Here is a 12,615-nt window from a genome sequence, read left to right as displayed (position 1 = left end):
ACTTGGGCGCAGGACACAGCCAGTATATGGCTAATCCTGCTGCCGCACAAGTCCGGGCCGTGTTAATTACTATTCCCCCTCCAGGCCGACATGGATAGTGGGGGAATGAAATAATTCGGCTTCCAGCAATAGCTGGAAGCCGAATTATTGTTTTAAAAGCAACTTCAGATCCGTCTTCTGACGGCGCTGAAGTTACTCCATGTGCCTGCGATAGCCGTAGTTCCTATTACGGCCTATGGTGGCGCCGGCTGCGCCCAAGTCTCCTGCGCTGCTGCGCCCAAGTCTCCAGCGCTGGATTTACCGTGTTCGCTCAGAACTACCTCTGTGCTCTGAAACATGCAACAGCATCATAACCTTTAAAGAAAAATATTTATTTGTTGCAGCTAATACAAATTGTGCAATAAAATTTCAGTGTATCTACTTCCTGCTTTCACTCCAGCCCCGCGTACACGGATCGCTCCCACGCCACCGTCCTCAGACGGCTGCCGGAGAGATATGTAGAGGTCACACTTCTTTTGTGCAGACTGGCCGCGACTGGCTGAAGTTACGGGACCCGATACGGAAGAGGCAGAAGACTGAGGAAGGCAGCATGGGAGCGATCCATGCTCATGGGGCTGGAGGAAGCCCCAAGTGTGTATAAAACTTTTATATTTGCTCAGCTCTGGTACACTTTAAAGGGAACCTAAAGTGAATGTAATGTGGCCTTACCTGGGGCTTCTTAAAGCCCCTGTAGTCCTCCTGGACCCTTGTTGTTGTTCCACTCTGTTCCATTCACCCGCCGTGCTCCTCCGAAAGCTGGATGACTGTGTCAGTTGCGAGCGACCTCGGCCACGCAGCTCCTCAACCGCGCCCCCATAGCCAGGAGTGTTCAGCGTAAGCACAGTAGCAATTTTTACAAACCCAGGACTACACATGCAACCTTTGAAGGGTAAGAGCTGCTGAATGGAATGACGGCGAGGGACCAGGAGCACTACAGGGGGCTGAAAGAAGCCCCAGGTATCTTAATCTTGCCACATTACATTCACTTTAGGTTCCCAGCTCCATTTTTCAGTGGTCTTCTGATTTCCAACTTATCGATTTCAGGTTTGCCAAGACATTTGTGGTGTTGCTCCATTGCCTGGAGTTTAAGCCCGACTCCTGTCACAAATGCTTCCTAGTGGGCAGGTCTGACGTTGTTGGAAGCACATAGTATTACAATGTAAATCAGTACATGAGGCATTGTAACAACGTTGCAAATCTAGTACAAAGTATATCCCTGAAATAGAAACAAGGACCATGTTTAACCCCAGGTTTTTTTATTTCTACAAGAGAAGTGACTTAAGTAAAACCCTTATGCCATTATAGGTCTGCAATATTTTTATATGTATGTCTGTGCTAGACATTACAGAATTTAACCATTCCACCCAGGCATTTCATACTCTATTCAACAATCTGGGGTGACCCCTGACCTCAAGCCAACTTGTCATATGGTAAAACATGACTGATAATGGTTTTCAAGTTGTCTAAAGAAGGAGCAGAGTGTGCCTTTCTCTTCATAACTAAAGCTTTTCCTGGCATATTAGTATAGTAGTCTGGTCAGCAGGGCTGTCACTTCCAAGCACTAGAACCCAAATGGAGAAGCAAGAAGCACAGGACAGAATCGCTACAAGGTAGACAGATGGGAGCTATATCCTCTGGAACTTGGAGGAGGTGAGTGTGTCTGGGGGGAAGCGAGCATGGGAGGGGGCTCTGGTCGGCAGCCACAGTGGGGAGAATGCGCAGGGGGCCTCTGGCCAGCAATCACAGTTGGGGGGAGGGGGAGTGTGTGTGTGGGGGGGGGGGGGGGCTTTTGTCTGGCAGCCACAGTGGGGGGAGTGCACGGGGCCTCTGGCTGGCAGCCACATCGGAGGCGGAGTACGTGGGAGCCCTCTGGCGGCAGCCGCAGTGATGGAAGCGCGCAGGGGGCTTCCGGTAGGAAGCCACAGCTGGGGGGGGGGGGGGGGGAGCAGGAGGGCCTCTGGCCGGCAGCTAATTTAGGGGGATGGAGGAATATCAGGCTACTATACTGGGGATCGGGGGGAGCCCAGCTTACTTTTGCCCCAGGGCCCCATTGTAGCAAGAGCCGGCCCTGCTAGTCAGATTTTTTTTTTTTTTTTGTGTGGGTATTCGATGGGAATTCCTCTAGAATGCCCAACATACAACCCTTTAATGACACAGATGCAGGTAGAAGTAAGTGAACTTTCAGAAATTGTGCTTCTGACTTCCAGTATTGTTGGATTACCTGACATAACCATACATACATGCATTGTGGAGGATGGCTAGTGGGATGTAGGCACTTGAAACTGTTACTGCTTTGCTGAGTGACCCATTCTAGCCAGTCAGGGAATACGATAGTACATTTTGTGAAACCATTTTCTAGTGAGAGCAAAACATTGTTGCATGCAACATGTCCAGCTAGAGGCACAAGACTGGAATCGCTCAACTTCTAACTTGCCAACCTTTATGCAACCTGTAAATGATTACCCAGAAGGCTACACTCCCTTACCATGTAACAGTAAAACATTTTATTAAAGTGGACCTGAACTCAGAACCTCCTCTTTGTTCTAAAAGATAAGCACCAGCATAATAACCTTTAAAGAAATAGCATTTCTTTGTTAAAGCTCACAGAACTCCTGCAAATAAATCTACGGTGTGTCTACTTTCTGGTTTCATGGAAGCAGCAAAAGGGTTAACATCCTGTGTTTACATATTCGCTGTCTGCCGAAACTGCTGAATTTCTGTGCTGACACAACAGAGAGCTCAAATTACAGTTGTGAGTACTTAAAGCTGAGGGAGAATTAGACTGGCTCTTCTCTCTAAATACATACAGGGTGCATTTCACTCTGTTTTCCTTGTGTCCTGTGCAAAAGTTTAGGTCCACTTTCAGTCTATTGCTATTAAAGCTGTTTTGCATTAAATACAACTTTATTTCCTTTTGCACTTCTTCAGCCATTGCCCAGTCACTATGCTGTATTAGTGTTACAGATTGCCCAGCAATCAGAACAGTATTAGGCCATTAAAACTAATGACACAATTTAGATACCAATGGGAGGGAATTAGATTGTTTTTTTTTAAGCTACCTGTCCATCACAGCCTACAGCCATCCCTCCCCCACTACCTAAACCAGGGGTCTCAAACTCAATTTACCTGGGGGGCCGCAGGAGGCAAAGTCAGGATGAGGCTGGGCCGCATAAGGAATTTCACAATCGCGGCGCATCGCCGCCTCTGCCCGCCCCTCTCACTCTTCCTTCACAGAGAGGGGCGGGCAGAGGCGGCGATCCGTGCGGCGATTGACGTCAGGAGGGGCAGAGCTGAAGCTGAAAGCTCTGCCCCTTCCAGGAAATGCTGGCGGATTGCCCCTTGGGCGATTTGGGGGCTCTGCAGCCCTCGTTCAGCGGCGGGGATGCACTGAAGTGAACTATAAGGAAGCTTTTGCGGTGAGGGCCACAAAATATTGTATCGAGGGCCGCAAATGGCCCGCGGGCCGCGAGTTTGAGACCCCTGACCTAAACAGTAAAAAGATGTTATATGGGTATGTGCAACTTGGCAGAGATGGCGTCAAATATGTACATGTGTAACAGGTGGCAACATCTTTAGTCCTGTCTGGTGCAGCTCCACAGAATGTTTCTGAGAGTTCCAAAGCCAGTGAAACTAACTCCTGGTCTCCCAGAATGCTCTGGTAGTATAATTTTGTGTAGCTAAACAGCCTAAGCTAAGCATCTCTGGGAAGGCAGAGTGACATACCTACACACAGCCATATATTGGTGTAAAAGTGGGTATCCTGAAAAATGTACTGCATTCTACTACTGGTCACTACAGTGCCTCTTTAATGGCTGTAAAAAAATATTTGCCCAGAAAACTTTAAAATGAAAGCATCGTCCTGCCCATATGTTAATTAATATCGCCTGGCTTCTAAGCTGTTTCATAAAAATGTCAAGAAACCGGCTTTTTAGCTTCCTTGCTGCTTTCAGAACCCAGCCATGCTGTTGTCTTTAAAAACAGCTTTGTTGCCCTTCTCTTTTACTGCCACCTTATCTATGTCTAAGGGCCCATTCACACTAGAGTGATGAGCGGGTGATTCCCGTTAATCGATAAAGCGCTAGCACAATGTTAGCCCTATGGCAGTGATCTCACTGGGAGATTTGCCACCAATTACGGGCGTTTTGCAATTAGCGGCAATCACAAAACGTGTTGCATGCAGCATTTTCTTGTGATTCAGGAGCGATCGCGATACAGTGCTTATAAAGGTGCTGATCGCTACCGTCAGGAATCGCGAGAGTGTACAGTGATTTTACCACGCTAATCGCTGTAAAATCACCTGCGCAAAAAGGTAGCGCTAAGCACTGCTGTTTTGTGCTTTTAAGTGTGAATGGGCCCTAAAAAGCCTTAATCAAGCAGCTGACTAGGAGATTTGGAGAGATATTTTCCAGCTACAAACTTATAAAGAACAAAAAAAAACTTTTAAAAGATGTAAATAATGTTCTTCCTATCCAATAACCAACTCAATAAAATTACACGCACTATAGTTGTTATTTAAAACTGTCGAGGTGAAAAGCTACAGCTTCATTTAATGATGTTACAACATCTGACTATTGTTCTGTTGGTTTTAGTCCAGTTTAAATTCTGCTGATTTTTGCGATTGAGTTTGCAGATTCCCGGCTGGCCTTTTCACACGAGATTGGGCTGGATTCCTGTCTGTGGCGTCTGGGCCAAGCAAGGCGCTGGAAAATGAAATGGTTACAGAGCTCTTTAATGCATTTGTTCTGCACGGGCCAGCAGTTTCCCGTAGATCATACAAGCCACAGGGAAGCAGCAGCTGCACTGCTGTAATGTGAGCCTCATATAAACCTAAGTAACCAGAGAACATAGGTAGGGGAGACCTAACGCCAACCTTTACAGCTACCGGCTAATCTGCATGGCGTCTGGTGTCCGATAACCATCTCCCCATTCCAAATAGTGTGAATATATATTAGCTGTGTACAGCGAAAGGAAATAAATCATTAGATGCTGGCTGTACTGAAAAGCTCTATACTCTTAACTAGTCAGTGTAATGTGCCTTCTTGAAACAGTAGGTATTTGCGATAATTTGCTTTAAAGAGGAACTCCAGTGAACATTTTACTGTTGGCAGGGGATGTAGCTGCTGCATGGTTTTTGGCAGTTGGAAACAGCTGTAAACAGCTACTGTATTTCCCACAATGCAGCAAGGTTCCCAGACTGGAAACTGCCAAAAGTTCAAACGTTTCTTGTGGGAGGGGTTTCATCACAATATCAGTCATGCAGAGCCCCCTGATGGTCTGTTTGTGAAAAGGAATAGATTTCTCATGTAAAAAGGGAGTATCAGCTACTGATTGGGATAAAGTTAAATTTTTGGTCGGAGTTTCTCTTTAAGTGAGCAACGGTTGTTTCCCACAATGCACCATTACTGAATATGCAAATTATCTCTTTATACCTGCTGAAAAAGAAAAAGTTTGTTTATTCACACAGTTATCTAATCAACCAATGATATGGTGACAGTGAAATGCATAAAACTATGCAGAAACACGACCCAAAAATCAGCACCCAGAAACCACACATGAAGAATGTGCAATAAGTTTCACCCAAGTGCCATCTGGGATTTCAGTAGACCCTTCCACAGATAAAATACATCAAGACAAGACAAATAACATTTATATCACGCTTTTCTCCTGGCAGACTCAAAGCGCCAGAGCAGCAGCGACTAGGGCGCGCTCTATAGGCAGTAGCAGTGTTAGGGAGACTTGCCAAAGGCCTCCTACTGAATAGGTGATGGCTTAGGGCCCATTTCCACTATCACGAGTTCTCATGCGTTTTTCGCATGCGAATTTGCATAGCAATACAAGTGAATGGGACCGTTTCCACTTGTCAGGATTCCTTTGCGGTTTTCTGTGCAGAAAAAATTCGCATGGCAGAGCCATCAGAATTCGCATACCACTATGCGAATCGCATGCAATGCATTTAATAGGAAATTCGCATGCGAATTTTCATGCGAATTCGCATAGAAACAATGGAAAATCACACCAGCACTGCCATGGTTAAATTTGCATACATCGCCATCCATGCGAAATTTGCATCCGCATGAGAATTTTTACCACGTTGATTCGCACCGCACAAGTGGAAATGCAGCCTAACTGAACAGGCAGAGCCGAGATTCGAACATCAGAGCTGGAAGAAGCCTTTGCAAGTGTAGGGAGAACATGCCAACTCCATGGAGATAGCATTCAGGTCGGGAATGGAATCTAAGAGTACCAACCACTATGCCACTGCTATTGTTTTCTCTTTGTCCAGCTTGCAAGCAAAATGGGGATCAGGTCATGCTTACATGACGCCTACAATGACTCCAGCACTCTCACCTTGCAGCAATAGAGTTCTGGGCGTGGGGCAGGGACTACGTCTGCAGGCTGTTTGTACATTTTCCTGTGCTTTTGTAGGTTTCTTCCTACATCCTGAAAGCATACCCGGTAGATTAATTTGCTCTCATTAATTTGGCCCTAGACTGCAGATGGGACATAGACTACTGAGTGTGCTCTAGTGCAGTGTTTCTCAACATTTTATTGGTATGTACCCCTTTTAAAACCCTGTAATCACCAAGAACCCCTTAGCATAGTAAACATTATCACAAGTACCCCTTGACAAATATATATTTAAAGCTAGTACATGATAATTGGTTCTAAACTATTTCCAAGCCTTTACTATTGCTTTTAAATAGCTAAAACATTAATTTGGTGTTGTTTAAGTAGGATTTATCATTTTCTACAACTCTAAATTTGTTATTCTTGGTTAAGTATATAAAGCCCGAGTACCCCCTGGAACAATCAGAAGTACCCCCTGGGGTACGCGTACCACACGTTGAGAACCTAGGCTCTAGTGGTTGCCACGCAAGCGCTTTGAGTCCAACAGGAGAAAAGCGCTTTACAAATACTGGAATTATTATTTTTTGAAAATAACAATGTATTTACAGTTACACACAGCATGTAATGATCCCGGCTATGCGAGGGTCACAGGTTTTATTACTCTGGAGGAACCTGAAGAAGCCAGGTGTGGTCAGCACATCCTGTATTAGCAAGTGCAGCAGGCAACTGTCACAATTTGCTCTGAAGACTTGCATGTGTCAAAACGTTGGCTAATGCCTGGTACACACTATGAGATTTTTATGACAGACTTACTGCCAGATCGTTTTTTTCCAACGTGTCTGATCTGATTACCGATTGACTTCCGATCATTTTTAGATCGATTTCTATTTTCTGTTCACTGCAATAGGAAATCGATCAGAAATCAGAGCGGACATGTTGGAAATCGATCTGCCAGAAAATTGCATCGTGTGTACCTAGCATTAGCTACATCAATAATGTTGAAAAATTAAGGAAGTGCCAGCCTAGTTGCATTGTATACTATCCCTTATGTTGTGTCTATGGGTAATCGAAGACACAAGTGTCATAAATTGGTAGCATTTTATATTTTTACAGGCTTCCATTATGAATGTGATTTATTTTACGCATATAAGTTGTCTCCACCCACAGGGTATTGCTACTGTGCTTATTTTGTTGCTTTGTAATGCCAGTTTTTTTTTTCTTATGATGCTGTAACTGAAATCTGTGTATTTGGTAGTGTTGTGAATGTGAGACTGCTAAATGTGTCAATGTGGGCTAATCTTAAGTGTTCATCTGCGGCCGTCTGAGAGGTATGTCTGGTATGTGATGACTGAGAAGTATCATTTTATGCTTTAATCGACTAGCTAACAGGTCAGACTATCTATATTTCTCATCTGCGCTTGCGAACAATGGCCCTATTTCTGTCTAATGTGTCTTTCCATTTGACAGGTGCTGTACCTGGAGCAGTTGCTATGCTGCATACAGTCTCTGATTAGCATATGCCAGCAGTACTGTACAGATATCAGCCTCCATTGCATGAAAGTGCTGATAAGCATAATGGCCAGCCCAGCCTCTGAAAGCCTCTATGAAAAGGTAATACTATCGCTTCAGTCTGTCTGCTTTCTGACACCCACTTAATCCTTTATCTCTGGATCCTGTGGTTTATGCACACATTTCTTTATGTACAGTATAGACTGAATTATAAGCTGGATACAAGCGTGGATTGTCCATAGATTCTCTTTTGAGGTAAATGCATACGTTTGCTGCCCTCTAGAGGTGAACATTATTACAACCTCAAAATAATAATCGTATTGCTCATCATTCTTATGTCGAGGCATCATTTTTCTCAGTGGATATTCCAGTCCAGGTTGCAATAACAGTATTAAAAACACACAGTAGTGAGTTTCTGTATAATACAACAAAATGTAGTTTACAACAAAGAAAGAATGTGTGCATCAACCAAGTAGAACCTGATAAATATGGCTTTGCAAATCTGGCCTAATTGGCTAATCACGAAACATTGCTCATGCAAATATGCGTTTGCTTTCGCATGCCAAAATATGCGAAGCGGATGCCCTGCGGGGATTAGTTCAAGCTACATTAGCACTAGCATTAGCACTATCCAGGAGTGCCACATGTAGCCTCCCTCTGGAGCGTTGCGTGTGAGCTACCCCTGAGCCCCACAAGCTTGGGGGGGCCCATGCTTCACTCCTCTTATGTGTCGCGCCCAGGTCATGCACATGCAGCAGAACGCAATGGACGTTAAGGTAAGTGTCTGGTTTTAATTTTGGGAGGTGGATGCGGGCGGCTCTTCCCGGAGCTGGTCATGCTGGGGGGGAGGTCGCTTGCACCTCTCCCCCCAGGGGGTGCCGCTGTGTGGTTTATGAGCAGTGAAAGGGCTTGGGGGCATTGAGGAGCCTCCCCTTGGCGGTCCTGGATAGTGCTAATGTAGCATGAACTAATCCCCGCAGGGCAACCGCTTTGCGGTATTAGTTTTAGACCCTGCATATTTGGGCATGCGAAAGCAAATGCTTATTTGCATGAGCAATAGCTCGTGATTAGCCAATTAGGCCAAATTTGCAAAGCCAGATTTATCAGGTTCTACTTGGTTGATGCACACATTTTTTCTTTTTTGTAATCAATACAACAAAATGTACGATAAGACCAGAAAAGCCAAGACCATACAGTCACTTATGTCACATATACTGTAAAGTCATTCTAGATTCACACAAAGCATGTCTAATCTGCTTCCATTAGAAAGATACATTGATTTTGAGCTTGGGATCAGTCACTGCCAATCTGTTGGTTGTATCTTGTTGCCCAGATCTGATCATTTTCTCAATCAAAAATAGACACAGACGCAGAACATTTTTCTCCTGGCAGACTCAAAGCACAAGAGCTGCAGCCACCAGTACACGCTCTATAGGCAGTAGCAGTGTTAGGGAGTCTTGCCCAAGAATAGGTGCTGGCTTACCATACAGGAAGAGCGGGGATACAAACCTTGGTCTCCTGTGTCAGAGGCAGAGCCCTTAACCAGTACACCATCCAGCCACTAGTATTGCACGGTGTGTACCAGCTATTAATCTGCGGAACTTTATCGTGCCTGTAAATACTTGGGACTATATATGCATTGCAGCTTCTAGTCCAATGATATCATCTGTAAAGCCAACACAATGGTTCAGCGGTTGTTAAAACAGCAGTGGGTGTAAACCACATCGTGAATGTCCATTTAAACTCCTTTTGTGCTGAAATGGCCTATAGGATTTCATGATGCTTTTTAAAACACTGAAAAGTGCTGGCGATCAGAAAACCTTTTCAAAAGCGCTCCCGGTGTGAAACAGCCCTTTGTGGTAAACCGTGTATTCAGTGGCAGAATGCTGTTTTTGGCAACACATCAAGGCATATAATAAGCAATTAAATGACTTGCAATATCCAGTATAACTGGGGAGTATCTTTTATGTAACACATCCTGGAGTCCTTCTTCAGGTTCCCTTGCCTTCCATTTAATAGTCCAATGATGAAGAATGACATGAGAGACTAGGATTCGAATCCTGTTTAGGGTCAGTACCTATTCAGTAAGGAGTTCAAGTAAAGACTCTCTAACACTGTAGGGTGGCCTCTTGAGCGCTTTGCGTCCGACAGGAGAAAAGTGCTATACAAATGTTCCTATTATTATTAGTAGTAGTAGTAGTATAAAACCTGGCCTCTGTAGTTACGTACAATGTCCACAACTGTGATAGATGCAACTGATGCATAGAATTAGATTGATGGATTATCACAGGTAGTTGCAGGCATTACAGGGTGTTGTACTTAAAGGAAACCTGAACTCGGAGGGAAATGGATGCTACCGTATTAATTCTATTTTTAAATATGCATTTGCATGGTTGTCAGTCTGATCTTTTGGCTTTAGTAGTTTCTGAAACTGAAGTCATCCTGGTATTGGCTGAGAACCATCTAATATGTGTATGAGGCTTCCGTTCTGGTTGGTTGTACTTAGTATTGTCTGTGTGGACCCATTGGCCCCAGTTAACTCAGGCTGGAGAGTAGTGGAGAGCCTATGTGATCCAGCAAACCTAGACTGAACCTAAAGTGACCTTAAAAATAGACTCGGATACTTGCCTGTGTAGAGGGATCATTCTGGATCACATACATCCTTCCCAGTCCCTTCTTTCTGCTCTTGTTTCTCCGCTGTTCCTCTGGTGAAGTTATTTGACCTGCAGGTCGCATAACGCTTTGGCAGGGCTGGATTTATCATAAGGCACTATAGGCATGTGCCTACAGGCGCCTGATAGTAAAAAGGAGGCTCACTCCCTTCCTGGAGCGCCTCCCTCCTTCCCTATGCAGAGTCCTGAGCAGAGCGTAAATGAGAGATTACTCACCCAGCTCTCTGCATTCCACTGACTGATGAGATCTCCAGCCAGGGGCTTCTCTAGCTACTTAATAATGACAATTATTAAATACAAACTAAACCTAAAAAGTGCGCTCCTCAAATATTTTCCTTCTCTCACTGTAACACAGCTTAAACTGGATCGCACCTGAAAAAAGTGTGTGTGTCACTCTGCAAAAACTGTAATGTGAAACAGGGCGCTCCTACAGCAAGCTATAGGTAAATAAACAACTAATCATAGTGCATAATGAACAACAGAGATAATGGCGATTCTCCTGATAATGTCCTATATTAACCACTTGCCGACCGCACACTCATAACGTGCGTCGGCAAAGTGGCAGCTGCAGGACCAGCGACGCAGTACTGCGTCGCCAGCTGCAGCCTAATTAATCAGGAAGCAGCCGCTCGTACGAGCGGCTGCTTCCTGTCAAATCACGGCGGGGGGCTCCGTGAATAGCCTGCGGGCCGCCGATGGCGGCTCGCAGGCTAGATGTAAACACAAGCGGAAATAATCCGCTTTGTTTACATTTGTACGGCGCTGCTGCGCAGCAGCGCCGTAAGGCAGATCGGCGATCCCCGGCCAATCAGCGGCCGGGGATCGCCGCCATGTGACAGACCACATCCTGTCACTGGCTGCACAGGACGGATAGCGTCCTGTGCAGCCCGGAACACCAGGGGGAGGCAGCAGGTAGGAGAGGGAGGGGGAATTTCGCCGCGGAGGGGGGCTTTGAGGTGCCCCCCCCCGCCACCCACAGCAGGCAGGAGAGATCAGACCCCCCCAGCACATCATCCCCATAGGGGGGAAAAAAGGGGGGCAATCTGATCTCCCTGCCTGCACCCTGATCTGTGCTGGGGGCTGCAGAGCCCACCCAGCACAGATCAATCAAACCAGCGCTGGTCCTTAAGGGGGGGTAAAGGGTGGGTCATCAAGTGGTTAAGAAAAAAAAAAAAGAGAGAAAAAAAAAGTCCACATGAATTCTTCTTCCAGCTTTGTTATGAATATTCACTTCAAACTTCCTGAATCATATGGTTAAAATTTACGCTCACCAGAGATGACAGCTGCCCCTCTCAGGATCAGTCAAAAGCGCTTCTGGCCCAGCCAGTATATATTCAGGATTCCAGCGTCTCTTCCCTCCTCCGCTCTCACTCGAATCATAAAAGATAGAAGAGACACTCCAATAGTGTAACACTGTATGTTACAGACAATTCAATTTCACCCGTGCTCCCGGTTTTACCAACAGCACCCAGTGCTCCACCACCGAATGATCAATAAAGCCTCTCACCACAGGATCTGGCTGACCCAGCACAGACCAGCAATATTCGCTTCGTAAATGACACCAGGCGTATTCTCTTATTAGCACCTCTCCTGTTAGCCTGTCCGAGCCGTATCCTCTCACCTATACTATAATCCGAGGCGAAAAAACGCCTCGGATTATAGTATAGGTGAGAGGATACGGCTCGGACAGGCTAACAGGAGAGGTGCTAATAAGAGAATACGCCTGGTGTCATTTACGAAGCGAATATTGCTGGTCTGTGCTGGGTCAGCCAGATCCTGTGGTGAGAGGCTTTATTGATCATTCGGTGGTGGAGCACTGGGTGCTGTTGGTAAAACCGGGAGCACGGGTGAAATTGAATTGTCTGTAACATACAGTGTTACACTATTGGAGTGTCTCTTCTATCTTTTATGATTCGAGTGAGAGCGGAGGAGGGAAGAGACGCTGGAATCCTGAATATATACTGGCTGGGCCAGAAGCTCTTTTGGCTGATCCTGAGAGGGGCAGCTGTCATCTCTGGTGAGCGTAAATTTTAACCATATGATTCAG

The 12,615-nt window shown here is 45.5% G+C and overlaps 1 protein-coding gene across 3 annotated transcripts in view; it reads left to right on the top strand.

The window, feature by feature from the left end:
• The window catches only part of DNAAF5 (dynein axonemal assembly factor 5), a 455,154-nt gene that overhangs the window by 54,246 nt on the left and 388,293 nt on the right, over positions 1-12,615 (top strand). For all 3 annotated transcript variants that reach the window (XM_068244601.1, XM_068244603.1, XM_068244604.1), the window contains exon 7: positions 7,855-7,998. In XM_068244601.1, coding sequence (XP_068100702.1) covers positions 7,855-7,998 — 144 coding nt within the window. The remainder of the gene's footprint in view (positions 1-7,854; positions 7,999-12,615) is intronic.

This window comes from Hyperolius riggenbachi, chromosome 7 (assembly GCF_040937935.1).
Source record: "Hyperolius riggenbachi isolate aHypRig1 chromosome 7, aHypRig1.pri, whole genome shotgun sequence".
NCBI lineage: Eukaryota > Metazoa > Chordata > Amphibia > Anura > Hyperoliidae > Hyperolius > Hyperolius riggenbachi.
This window is presented reverse-complemented; position numbering and strand designations above follow the sequence as displayed.